Source organism: Arvicanthis niloticus, chromosome 3, assembly GCF_011762505.2.
Source record: "Arvicanthis niloticus isolate mArvNil1 chromosome 3, mArvNil1.pat.X, whole genome shotgun sequence".
NCBI lineage: Eukaryota > Metazoa > Chordata > Mammalia > Rodentia > Muridae > Arvicanthis > Arvicanthis niloticus.
The window spans coordinates 12755442-12769385 of NC_047660.1; the positions used below are offsets into that span (position 1 = coordinate 12755442).

The 13944-nt window shown below is 35.9% G+C and overlaps 1 protein-coding gene across 1 annotated transcript; it reads left to right on the forward strand.

Annotated features, from left to right (window-relative positions):
- The first annotated feature begins 6938 nt into the window (after positions 1 to 6938).
- Positions 6939 to 13505, forward strand: Slitrk6 (SLIT and NTRK like family member 6). The gene is made up of 2 exons (XM_034496986.2): positions 6939 to 7478; positions 9778 to 13505. Exon 2 carries the CDS (start codon positions 9802 to 9804, stop codon positions 12322 to 12324), a length of 2523 nt encoding a protein of 840 aa, XP_034352877.1. The 5' UTR covers positions 6939 to 7478; positions 9778 to 9801; the 3' UTR covers positions 12325 to 13505.
- Positions 13506 to 13944: the final 439 nt, after the last annotated feature.

The following is a 13944-nucleotide window of genomic DNA, read 5'->3' on the forward strand; positions in this document are numbered from 1 at the left end:
AAGAATTTTAAGGTTTAATAAATAGAAATAAGTAGATGTAAGAGTAATTGTTTTTTAGGGAAAATATATTCAGTTACATTTTATTAACTATATTTATTTTATATCTCAGCAATAAACATATGATATAACAGTTAGTTCCTATAGACAATAGAACAAAGATGGAATTTAGAATCTCCTAATCTCAAGAACATACTGTATCATAGCTCAGCTCTCATTCCATTCTCTTTTAGGCAACTACAATTTATATTAGTTCTTTAAATAAAAATATATTTAATTTTATAGATTATCAAGATGATAAAGAACTTTGGAAAGTTACTGGGATAAATTTATTTTTTATTTGTCATCATTTTTTATTTGTGCTTTAAGGTTATTATTGTTATATAAGCAAAGCCAAATCAGATGGAATAAACTTATGAATTACTAGTTAATACTGAAACTTCACACAGTATGAGTTAAATATATAGAAATTGTTTCTTGGACTGTTTCCTGTGTGCACCACACTCTGTAGTCATGTGCAGGGAAAAAAATTACAAAGGAGAGTTAGGTCCTACCTCAGAGTTTCTCACTGTAAGAAAATACCTCAGCTCAGCATTATCTCACCACATGGGCTTTCCTGCATTCTTGTATATTGCTCATTTTTCAACATGAAAGAATTCGTCCACACTTTGGTGAGTCACTTTGCTTAGTCATCAGTTAGAAGGGAGTGTTAAGGAATCCCTAACACATTTTCTATGGAAACAGCTGATTTCCCCTGTTCCAATCTTTGTTTTGCTTTATTCTATTTTAGGTCTTTCTAGGTTAAACAATAGTTTAAGTCAGTGTAAACCGACCTCAAATTAGCAACCGGAAATTTGACCATAAAGCTTCTTGCTTCTCGCTTCTCTCTTCTCTCCTCTCTCCCCTCCCCTCTCTCCCCTTTCCCCTCCCCTCTCTCCCCTCTCTCCTCCCCTCTCTCCCCTCTCTCCTCCCCTCTCTCCCCTCTCTCCTCCCCTCTCTCCCCTCTCTCCTCCCCTCTCTCCCCTCTCTCCTCCCCTCTCTCCCCTCTCTCCTCCCCTCTCTCCCCTCTCTCCCCTCTCTCCCCTCTCTCCCCTCTCTCCCCTCTCTCCCCTCTCTCCCCTCTCTCCCCTCTCTCCTCTCTCCTCCCCTCTCTCCCCTCTCTCCCCTCTCTCCCCTCTCTCCCCTCTCTCCCCTCTCTCCCCCCTCTCCCCCCTCTCCCCTCTCCCCTCTCTCTCTCTCAACTTATTTTTTCCCTTACCTCTAAAATCAGCCTCCCCTCCTCACAGTCCTCCCTTCATACTGATCCTGCCAATCCCAACTCCCCTTTTTCTCTGAGAAGGAGGATGACCCCCTTGTTTATAAGTCACCCTAGCAACCACCTCACTGTAGGACTAAGGGCATGCTCTCCTACTGAGGCCAGACAAAAGCAGCCCAGTAAGGAGACCATGATCCATAGTCAGGCAACAGATTCAGAGACAGCCCCTGCTCCTCTTGTTAGGGGTCCTGTATGGAGACCAAGCTGCACATCTGCTACGTGTACACAGGAGAATGAGAGTGAGGTCCAGCCCATGTTTGCTCTTTGATTGGTGGTTCAGTCTCTGGGAGCCCTCAAGGATCCAAGTTATTTAACACTATTAGTTGTCCCATGGAGCACATGTCCTCTTTGCATCCCTCAGCCGTTCCCTAACTCTTCCATAAACTTCCCAAGCGCCATTTAACGGTTGACTGTGGTTCTTTGAATCTGTTTCCATTTGCTGCTGGGTAGAGCCTCTCAGAGGACACTTAGACTAGGATACCATCTGCAAGCATAAAGAGAGTATCATTAATAATGTCAGTGATTACTTCTTGCCCATGGTATGGGTCTCAGTTTGGGCCAGTCATTGGTTGGCCATTTCTACTGTCTATGTCTATCTTGGTTGCTACATAAAGCTTCTCCTAGGATAAATCAATTGTCCTTTTCTTAGTATTGCATATTTACATTCAGAATATATAAGGCATGAGTGAAATATAAGATTCAATTAAAAATTAATCATTTTAGATAAAGTTTCAATGCCAAACACTACTCTTTGAAACCCTCATTTATATGTAATGGGACCAATGGTTACATTTATGTCATATATTTCTTCCAAAATATGCCTTGGCATGAGACATACCATGAGAGAAGGATTGCACAATCTGGACATGTGCAGATGTCACTCTCATTTATGAAGATGCAAGAGGATCAGTAAAAACTAGGAAGATATGTTCTTCGTGAGCTGAAAGTTATGTTCTGTTCCTTTAAATGTACATTGTTATTGCAAGTAAGACACTTGTTATGGCTCTACTAGCATTCCAACCATGTCTCCAAGAAATGATGATTTGTAAAACCTGAGGGCCTTCTCTTCCACTGGAATATGAGTGCAAATTCTAATTTTTATATTTGGGAACCAAATTTAGCATTAATTGCAAGGCATCACAATATGAAAATTAAAAGCAATAATTTTATAAATGGTTTTTTGAGTTCATTGAGAATTGCATAGAATTTATTTTGTTCATTTTCAATCCCACTACCAACTAAACTCTTCCCATACCCTTCTCCACCCTTTGCTTTCCTAATCACCCAAATCAGAGTTGTTTGATCAGCACATCCATTTTGGTCTGCTCAAATATCAAGACTTTTGGACATCTGGTCTTTCATTGGATTATAGTAGATTTATCGGGGATTAGACTCTCAAAGGAAATGGTTTCGCCTTCTCCAAGCAACAGTAATTTTTATTTATTTATTTAACTTCATTCATATATATATGTATATGTATATATATGTATATAAACTTTAACTTCATATATAGATATACATATATATAAATATATATGTATCTATGTCACCTATACATTTATTTTGCATCCTGACCACACTTTCAAATTTTGCACCTCAGGCAAACTTCACTCATTCTAATTAAAAATTATTTTATTGATTTAAATTATTTTATAAAATAGAAAATATGGTGTCAAAAATAAATATTTACTTTGATATTAAGCATTGAAATTATTAGAAAGTATTTTTTATTTATTTCAGGTTGCTTAAAACTTAATGAAATAAATACATTTCAAGCCATATGTAGAAATGCAAAGAAAACTGTAAGTTTGAATAGAAGATATTATATATTTATTTATTAATATTCATAAAATTGTTGCATTTGGGGACCTGTAAAATAATCCAGCAGGTAATGGTATTTTTATGCAATTTTGTAGACCTGTTTTTAATCTATGAATTCATATAAAAGATGAAAGAAGGAATCGATGCCAGAATCTCATCTTCTTACCTTCATTTATAATCTGTAGCACATGTATCTCCCCACACACATACAAACACTAGTAATAATAAAGTAATTATTCTTGAAGAATGGCTACTGGTTCTCTAGGCTCAGAGTAGCCATTAACTGCTTGAGCCATAACAAGTGTCTTACTTGCAATCTCATCCCTATATCTAGGTGTGGATGAAATTCTCAAAGAAATTTTTAATGTAATGAACAGTCACCTCATTGGTATTAATCTTAGATGTTCAGTATTTAGATTTGATTTTATTAGCATTGTTATATATTTAAGAAACCTGTAGAGTATACAAAACAAGATGATAGGTATTTTGAATATTTGAGTTGAATATTTCCTTCAATATAGGTTTATAAATTTGTAAAAGTGACATTTTATTTCAAGATATATGTTTAGTGTTTTACTTCAAATCATAAAATGATAAAAATGCATAAATATTTGCAAACTCCTTGTGGGTCTCTCATTCCTAAAGTGTCACTAACATTTTCCTTTCCATCTAAAATATTTAATTGTACCTATGTTGTGTCAAAACGGACTCAGAGGTCTATCTCTGAAATCCTTCCAATTCCACAATTCAGTTGTTTTAAATACTTCACTGTAATAAATATTACTCTAAAATCAGTACATCCATGAACAAGTTCTCTAAGGTACAATAAATGAACAAATCTCTATTAATTTGAGGTATGGGCTCATCTAGTCCAAGCTGGCCTTGAACTCACTATTTAGCTAATAATATGCTTGGACTTATGATTGTAATACCTGTGTTGGCTAGCTCTAATTCTGTGGTAAGACGCCATGACTAAAACCAACTTGGTGTGGAAAGGGCTTATTTCTGCTTACAGTTCATCATCTACAGTAGTTAGGGAAGAAACTTAAGGCAGAAACCAATAGAAAGGGATTGATGCACAGACTGTAGAATGCTGCTCATTGGCTTGCCCCTCTTTGCTTGCTCAGTCTGCTTTCTCATACAGCCCAGGTACTCTATCAAAGGGTGGCAATACTCACGATGGACTGGGCGCTTCCACATCAATTACTAATTTAAGAAAATGAAGCACAGCCTTGCCCACAGGCTAATCTGGTGAGAGCATTCTCAGCTGAGTTGCTCACTTCTTGAATCAAGTATATTCAATCAAGTTGATATAAACTAGTCAGCGTAGTGTCTCACCTCTAGCACCTTACATGTGACCATATATGAACTACCCTGATATAATTTCTGATGGTGTGATAAAAGACCAAAACTAAAAGCAGTTCAGTAGGAAAATCTTTTATTTGACTTAAATTTTTCTTTTACAATCTGTCACTCCATGATACTCATATTACATCCATAGTCAGGATCAGAAAGGAGCAGGTACATCAACACCGCTATCACTCATTTACCTTTCCTCATTTATAGAGTCAGGACAGAGAAAGAGAGAGAGAGAGAGAGAGAGAGAGAGAGAGAGAGAGAGAGAGAGAGAAGATTTTACATTAATTTTAAACAACTCTCCAATCACAGAGTACACTGAGAAAGGTGAGACAATATGTTTAAAGCGCCATTATTTTTTAAAGCAATTGTTAATATGCACCTGCCATTAATGGTTTGGATTTTTTTTATTTATGTAGGGAAATAACTGATCAGTGCGTTTAGTAAGGCCTAACGAACAAGAGGCTTTCCTATCATCATTATGACTGTTTTAAGATCTATACTTAGCTAATGCTAAGATTATGCTTAGAAATGAGTTATCAACATTGCCATTTTTGCATGGAATATTACAAATTGTACTCAATATAACTCTTCTTGTTGTTTCAATTGGAAGTTAGAGAACAAGTGAATTTTGTTTCAGTGCTGGGAACAAACCCAAGGCCTTCCTCATGCTGGGCCAGCTTCTACCACTGACCCCTACTCCCAACCCTACAGCATCTGAAGCCTCCTCATTTTTTTCCTCTCTTTAATTGAACAGTAATGTATATACTAAAATGATAATGTATAGCTAAGGAATTCAAGATGAAGTACTTAAATTTTCTGCTACTGAAAAATAGACATATGTTCAAATTGTCTAAGACTAAGTAACTATATCATCAGTACAGGTAAAAACAGTACAGAGCACATGCTTTCCAGTGGTCCAGAAGAATTAGGGGTCAGAGACTTGTCTTTTGTTTTGTTTTGCTTTGTTTTCTGGTGGTCCTTCCTTCCAATATAAAAGAATAAAGTAAGAAAATTATATTTTCAGAATATAATTGGAGTTCCTCTTCTTTCTTAATTTTTGCTTTGCGACAATTCTAATGTGGAGCTTCCCATCTGTGTTATTTAGTGGGTTTGAGTTAATCAGTGCACACTATGACAATGATTCTCTAGTTTAAGTTCATTTGCCACTCCTCATCCTCCTAGTTCCCACTTTTTTTCCTGTCCTGATTGCACTGCTCCAATTTTAATGCACACAATGTCATGGACATGGGTAAAAGAATGAATAAACAAAGGAATAGCCATAAATCCCCCGAAGACTTAGTGTATACCTGCTGTCCATCACTGAATAGCAATCCAATTGTTATTCTTCCTTTTGGATTATATAATTATCATCAGAGTGAATTTTTCTGAAGTTAGATCTAAGGTTGTATATTTGATCTCTGGAATGTTAGGGCAAAAAAATCTAAACAGAATGTTTTTGGAGAAACAGATATTGGTATCTACTATAATTGGTATCACTTTAAGAATGAAATGATCAGGTATTTTGAAATGCTATAAATGAATGAGTTCTTATAACCAAACAGTTAGAGAACTAAAGAAATATAGTCGGTGATTCCTCAGAAAGATTTTAAAACACATAAGATTTGAAGAAACAATGAACTAATATGAACTAATTAAGAGCATATATTCTCAGCTCAATCAGAATCAGAATGCTACAATTATTACATAAGTAATTAAGTTCAGTTTGATTTGCAAAAAAAAAAAAAAAAAAAAAAACAAAACCCAATTTCATATGTAGGGGTGTGACACACAGCTTATAAACCAATGTAAATAATCTTATTTATTTAAATGCCTTTTAAAATAATTGTACTTTCATTATAAACAAAAATCTGAATAAGCCAGAAGCATTAGTGGCCCCTAATTTTTTACCTTCACTATAAAGTATTTTTTGGGGGGGTGGGAATAATGAAGCCTGAAAACTAGAGTCACACATCAGGCTTTTGATTTATTTTTTAAATGGTGAATGAAAAAGCCACGTTCTTCAGGGAAGCAATTTGTGTCATATTTTAAAATTTAATTAGTGCCCAACTTTAACTCAAAAACATCAAGCATAAAATGACAGGAAGTAACTATTCTGCAGGAATCCTGCTTGTCATTTCATTGTGTGTGTGTGTGCATGTGTGTGTGTTTGTGAGTGTGTGTGTGTACAGTATACTGTTGTGCAAGAAACAATTTCAACATTGTATTATTCATCTTTCGTTCATAACAAAATACATTGTTAAGCATTTAAAGCCACATGCAATCATTTCCATCATTTGCTTTCTAGTTGGAAAAAAAAAAAAAAAAAGCAGTGCAAAGACCTTTTGCAGAAATAGGAGGAGTTGAACAGTCCCAAGGTGGAGCTGTCTCCTGTGTTATATGACACTGGCAGATTAAGGCACTTCTGATGGGGAAGGGCTTAAAGGCTGAGTCAAAAGCCAAGAAGTCTCTTTATTTACGCCTACCTCCCAGTCCTTGGCAATCTGACTAATAACAAACTGAGCTAACTAGAAAGACTCGACTGAGAGGAAGGAAAACCTTAAAGCAGTCTGGATCTACAACCAAAGAAAGCGAGAGCGAACACCCCCGGGTCTCTGCAAAGCGTCTTGTTTATTTACTGTGATCAGCAGCTTGTCAATGGTTAACTATATGCAAAACAAAGTCAGCATAGCTGTGAAGTATGCTGTGAATATTAATTGGGGGAGAAAAGGACTCCCGGCTTCAGGATGCTCCAGTGTGTGCTCTGCCTGCAACACTTTCAATGAAAATAAGGGCTCAGCATTTTGTCTTTGACCAGATGTTTTAACTTTCTGAAGCTATGGGACTTGACAAAAAGTGATATTTGAGGAAAAAGTGCTCTGTGTTCCTGCGGATGGTGTTTTCTTATTCAATAAAGAAAACTAATTGACTTTGGACACCTTTTCCAGCTGGGCATTTCATATAGCACCAGGAAGTGTCTGCTTTACAGGTAAGAGGAATGCTTGCAGCTTGATTTATATTGATGTTTGCATTATCATGAAGATAGTGAATTTATGAGTTCTCTCTCTCTCTCTCTCTCTCTCTCTCTCTCTCTCTCTCTCTCTCTCTCTCTTTCTCTCTCTCTCTGTCTCTCCTTTTCCTTAAAGGAAACTCAGTTTTATTTTTGTTCACTAGCCAAGCTAACTCTGGAGCAGATGCTTTTCTTCTGAGCAACGGGCATTTAGTTCAACAGCTGGCTGTAGGGAAAACCAGACAGCATAATATGCCATTATTTCTTTTTAAATATACAGTTTGTTATTAGAAACTAAATGTGTGTGCCTTCCTAGGGACAACTGAATGCTATGGTTGAATTTCAAGTATAGGCACAATATTAGACAATGCTTTGAGCTTCGGGTGATACTTTTATATGGTTCCATCATGAAATTATGTAGTCTTTGAAAATATTCAAAGGCAGTGGTGACTATTTTAACATTATATTAGATATGAGCAATAAGGGTCAATTCTTGAAAGCTGTACATTTCTGAAAAGATTTAAAACTCCACCATGCACATTTTGAATAGCATAACTTGCTTATTAAGATAAAAATAGGCAGTTAACATCTGGAAAATATTTACTGTGTTCTCGGGATGCTGCTGTTGATGAAATAAATCAAACTCCTTGTTAGTAATTTATGAATTACTTAGACTTTGTGTGAGCCAAAGCCCAGGCTCCAACACAAGCTCCTTAGTTCTGAGCAGAGTGCTCTGAACTGTTGAAAATTAGTCTTTTTCTCCCTGTGGAAATGTAAAACCTCCCAACTTTGCCTTGTTGTACAAAAGCTTTCTATTGCTTTGTTCTTTCAGTTGCCTTTTGCATTCCAGAAACTTTGGATTGTAAGTTTCTGAGGAAACAATTGTATTTTCAGGGACTAAGACTTACTTTCAGTCTTATTGACTCAATCTGGGATATTTTATCTGATTGCAATGTCAATTAACATCAAAGTTACTATTTATGTTTTATCTACAAAACTAAAAGCATTAATCAGCATTGTCATGCTCAATAGTTGTGAACTATGGTGCTTGTCTTTCAACTTCATTTATCTACCTATGCTCAAATATTTAAAGAAAGGGATAGATAGATAGATAGATAGATAGATTTATAGATTTATAGATTTGTATGTATTTTCTCTTGTGTCTGCAATCACTTAAAAGTGAGTCTTTCTGAGGGCTGCTCATATGCCTGTAGTTTTATGGGAATTGTTGGCTTCTATATATAATTGCTTACTAGTCTATCATTTTTTAGGCATCTAAAGACTATCCTGAAACATTTTAAAGGCATGCAGTTTATTTCAGACCTCATTTTTTGAAAATGCATCCCTTACTGAAGGCTGAATTGTGAGGTGACAGTCACTGTCCTACAACCTGCTTAATGTGTCCTTTGCAAGTTATTTCCCAGACCTTTACAGGAGGCATTGATTGTTTTGTTTTGGTTTTTTGCTCATTTGATTGTTTACAGAATATTGAGATACATGTTGTAGATTTCATTTTAGTTAACTAAATTTTACTTTATTTATGAGGAAATTTAAAAGCAGCAGGAAGTATCTCACATCTAGAAATCCAAGATAAAGTGTGACATTTTAAAAATATGAGTATTCTTAAGCATATACGTTGGATGTTCAGAAGCCTTGTACAAATTGCCTCAGAAAAAAGAGCCAAAACTAAACAGTTTTATTATACAATTAATGACCCATCTTTCTAAATCTTTTGAAGTGAATTTTCCACTTTATGCCTATATTCTGCAAAACCAAAACAAGTTAAAACAAATATATGCTCATACATAAATAATTATTTCTGGCTCCCGAGAACACAAATGTACTGACAAGTGTACACACATTTATATACACATTTATACTATTGGATAATTTTTTTTAATCACCAGTGCTCTACATTACACATATTTTTTCCTACCATTTGCTGCAAGGGAAATTAGTGATGTTGTATTCGGATATTCAGTTATGGACCATGACGAAATATTCAGTTAGTCAGAAATTCTCTTCTCTGGGAAAAGCACCTTTTAATACTTGTGGTCACAAGTGCTGATGTAATATTATAGTATTTAATTATCCTTAATTTTGAGTAAGATACAAGTTAAAGTACTCTGTTTAAATGTTGATTTGAACTAAAAGAAAATGTAGATAGAGCAAGCTATGCATAGGTTCATAGTAATTTTCTTTGCATACAAATCTTGTCAGATACTTCTCCCTGCTTTTGGCCATTAAAATCCCTTATTATTGGATTTTTATTTTACAGAGTCAGATCCAATCATATGACAAAATGAAGCTGTGGATTTATCTCCTTTATCCATCTCTTCTTGCTTGTCTATCTCTACAGTCCCAGTCACCAATGCCCTCAGTCAGAGGCTCTTGTGACAGTCTTTGCAATTGTGAGGAGAAAGATGGCATAATGGTAATAAACTGTGAAGAAAAGGGCATCAATAAATTATCCCAAATCAGCGTGCCTCCATCACGACCTTTTTACTTAAATTTATTAAATAATGGCTTGACGATGCTTCACACTAATGACTTTTCTGGGCTTACCAATGCCCTTTCAATACACCTTGGATTTAACAACATAGCAGATATAGAAACTGGTGCATTTAATGGCCTTGGACTTCTTAAGCAACTTCATATCAATCACAATTCTTTGGAAATTCTTAAGGAGGATACCTTTCATGGTTTAGAGAACCTGGAATTCTTGCAGGCTGACAATAATTTCATTACGGTAATTGAACCAAGTGCCTTCAGCAAGCTCAACAGGCTGAAAGTGTTAATTTTAAATGACAACGCTATTGAGAATCTTCCTCCAAACATATTTCGATTTGTTCCTTTAACACATCTAGATCTTCGTGGGAATCAGTTGCAAACATTGCCTTATGTTGGCTTCTTAGAGCACATTGGCCGGATACTGGATCTCCAGTTGGAGGACAATAAGTGGGCCTGCAATTGTGAATTATTGCAGCTAAAAAACTGGCTAGAAAATATGCCTCCACAATCTATAATTGGTGATGTTATATGCTACAGCCCTCCACTTTTCAAAGGGAGCATACTGAGTCGCCTGAAAAAGGAATCTATTTGCCCTACTCCACCAGTATATGAAGAACATGAGGATCCATCAGGATCTTTGCTGGCCATAACATCTTCAACAAGTGACATCCGCCTATCAAGCAAGAATACATCCATTTTAAAACAACCTACCAAAGCACCAGGTTTGGTACCTTACCTTACAAAGCCATCCACTCAGCTTCCAGTACCTTACTGTCCTATTCCTTGCAATTGCAAAGTTCTCTCCCCTTCTGGACTTCTAATCCACTGTCAGGAGCGCAATATTGAAAGCTTGTCAGATCTACAACCTCCTCCACACAATCCTAGAAAGCTGATTCTTGCAGGCAATATTATTCATACCTTAATGAAGTCTGACCTAATGGACTATTTCACTTTAGAAATGCTTCACTTGGGAAACAATCGTATTGAAGTTCTTGAAGAAGGATCATTTATGAATCTGACAAGACTCCAGAAGCTCTATCTCAATGGCAATCATCTGACCAAACTAAATAAAGGCATGTTCCTTGGTCTTCTCAGTCTCGAGTATTTGTATCTTGAATACAATGCAGTAAAGGAAATACTACCGGGGACCTTCAACCCAATGCCTAAACTGAAAGTCCTTTATTTAAATAACAATCTTCTTCAAGTTTTACCCGCACATATTTTTTTAGGTATTCCTCTAACTAGAGTAAATCTTAAAACAAACCAGTTCACACATTTACCTGTAAGTAACATCTTAGATGACCTTGACTTCCTGATACAGATTGACCTTGAGGATAATCCCTGGGACTGCTCTTGTGACCTGGTTGGATTGCAGCAATGGATACACAAGCTTGGCAAGGGCACCATGACAGATGATATCCTCTGCACCTCCCCAGGGCATCTTGACAAAAAGGAATTAAAAGCCCTCAACAGTGAACTTCTTTGCCCTGGTTTAGTAAATAATCCTTCCATGCCAACTCAGACTAGTTACATTATTGTCACTTCTCCCACAATCCCACCAGATACAGCTGGTACTATTTTAAGTTCTCTCACAGATGCGGTGCCCCTATCAGTTCTAATATTAGGACTTCTGATTGTGTTCATAACTATTGTATTCTGTGCTGCAGGGATAGTGGTTTTTGTCCTCCACCGTAGGAGAAGATATAAGAAGAAAAAAGTAGAGGAGCAACTGAGAGACAACAGTCCTGTACACTTGCAGTACAGTATGTATGGTCATAAAACCACTCACCATACAACTGAAAGACCCTCTTCCTCTCTCTATGAACAGCACATGGTGAGCCCAATGGTTCATGTCTACAGAAGTCCATCCTTCGGTCCAAAGCACTTGGAAGAAGTTGAAGAAAAAAATGATAAGGATGGAAATGATGCAAAACATCTTCAAAGGAGCCTGTTAGAACGAGAAAATCATTCACCTCTTACAGGTTCAAATATGAAATACAAAACTACAGATCAATCAAAAGATTTCCTATCTTTTCAGGATGCAAGCTTATTATATAGGAACATTTTGGAGAAAGAGAGGGAACTTCAGCAACTAAGCATCACAGAGTACCTACGAAAAAATATTGCTCAGCTCCAGCCAGATGTGGAGGTTAACTATCCTGGAGCCCATGAGGAGCTGAAATTAATGGAAACACTGATGTACTCACGACCAAGGAAGGTGTTGGTAGAACAGACTAAAAATGAATACTTTGAGCTCAAGGCTAACTTGCATGCTGAACCTGACTATTTAGAAGTCTTGGAGCAGCAAACATAGAGGGACCGTTTGTGGGCTTTTACAGAAAAGCTGCAATTTTGACTTAATTCCAAACCTTCGAAGTAAGTGCCTTATGTGGGTGTCACCAGTCAGAATTCAGCGCAGCAGCAATCCTATGGGAAATAAAAGAAGAAAGTGAAACTCAGGGATACTTGAGGAAGCCATGGTGTTACCATCAGGCAATATAGCCTGTTCCAAATAAAACAAGTCTTGCATATAGCTGACGCAAGGTTTATAGTAGTGTTGTTCTATATGCTCAGAAGTACTTCATAGAGTTTATCTTGCACACCTAAAGGTTTGAACATATAAAAAGCTCTAGTTTTCTTGAATTCTCTACTCACGACTAGACACAATTTAATTTCATCAGTTAACTGTATACCTGTATATATATACATAGTATGTAAGAAATATATTCATAACAACATATGTCAGAAATTTACATTGTCAAACACTAAATTTTCTCACAATAAGTGAAAAGGGAACTGGAACTTAATTTTTTTTTTAAATGGCAATAGTAAATAAAAATGTAAATTTTGTAATTATGTGGGCCATTAATGATTCAGAATTTTCAACAAAGGATGGATAGACAAATGCCATTGCTAAGCTTCCTGAAGTAAGACTCAAGATAACAAATAGTTCATGTGGGATAAATAAGCAAATGTGTTAGTTTAATCTACACATTTTGTGTGGATTTTCTTATGTAAAGCTGCTGTGAAACTAAGGTATATTATTTGTGTCTGACATTTTATTCTTCTTGGGATATTTTTTTAAATGCTACTGAGATTCTACTGTGTATATATAATTAGAGCACTTAGTAAGTTTGCTTCTTTTCATAGTATTAATTATTTGTACAACTGGATGATAATGATAAAAATATGTCTTTTGTGGCAAGTAATTCAAAGGTATAAAATGAATAGCAAAAATTATTTTATTTTTATTGACATACACTGATGAATGCTGTAGATTAGTCGCAAAAGGCACTTCTACAGGTAAGTGTTCTGAGTTGCCTCAGGAGAGGGACAGTGTAGCTTTATTTTACAAGAAGGTATCACTAGATTTTTATGAACTATTTATTCTGTACAGTTTTGTATATTTTTGGTTCACAAGATAATTATACTTGGGTGCCTTTTAAGAAAGTTTAAGATTACTGCTCACTTCAATAAAACTAAAGTGAAAACATTTTTAAACGTGTTTCGATCAATTATTCAAAGCTGTGATTCAATCATGTCATGATTATCACCTTGGTATAATCTCTGCATATGGAAGAAGCTGGATCTGTTGTATGTGCAAAGAAGTCTTGTGTTAATCTCTGTCTCTCCTCTCCTCTCTCTCTCTTCCTCTCTCTATCTCTCTCTCTCACTCTCTCTCTCTCTCTATCTATCACTCTCTCTCTCCTTCACACACACACACACACACTAAGCCTTTTAGTTTTCCATATGAATGACACCTTACCAAACTTAAGATAGGTGTTTGCTTATTTATTTGTATTTATCCTGAGCTCTTGTTGAGAGAGCAAGACTAATAAAAACAAGTACTTTTGTCTATACATGTAACAATGTCTTTCAGCAATATCTTAGTATTCTATCAGGTATTTTAATTTTCAGTTCTCATAATTTTTTT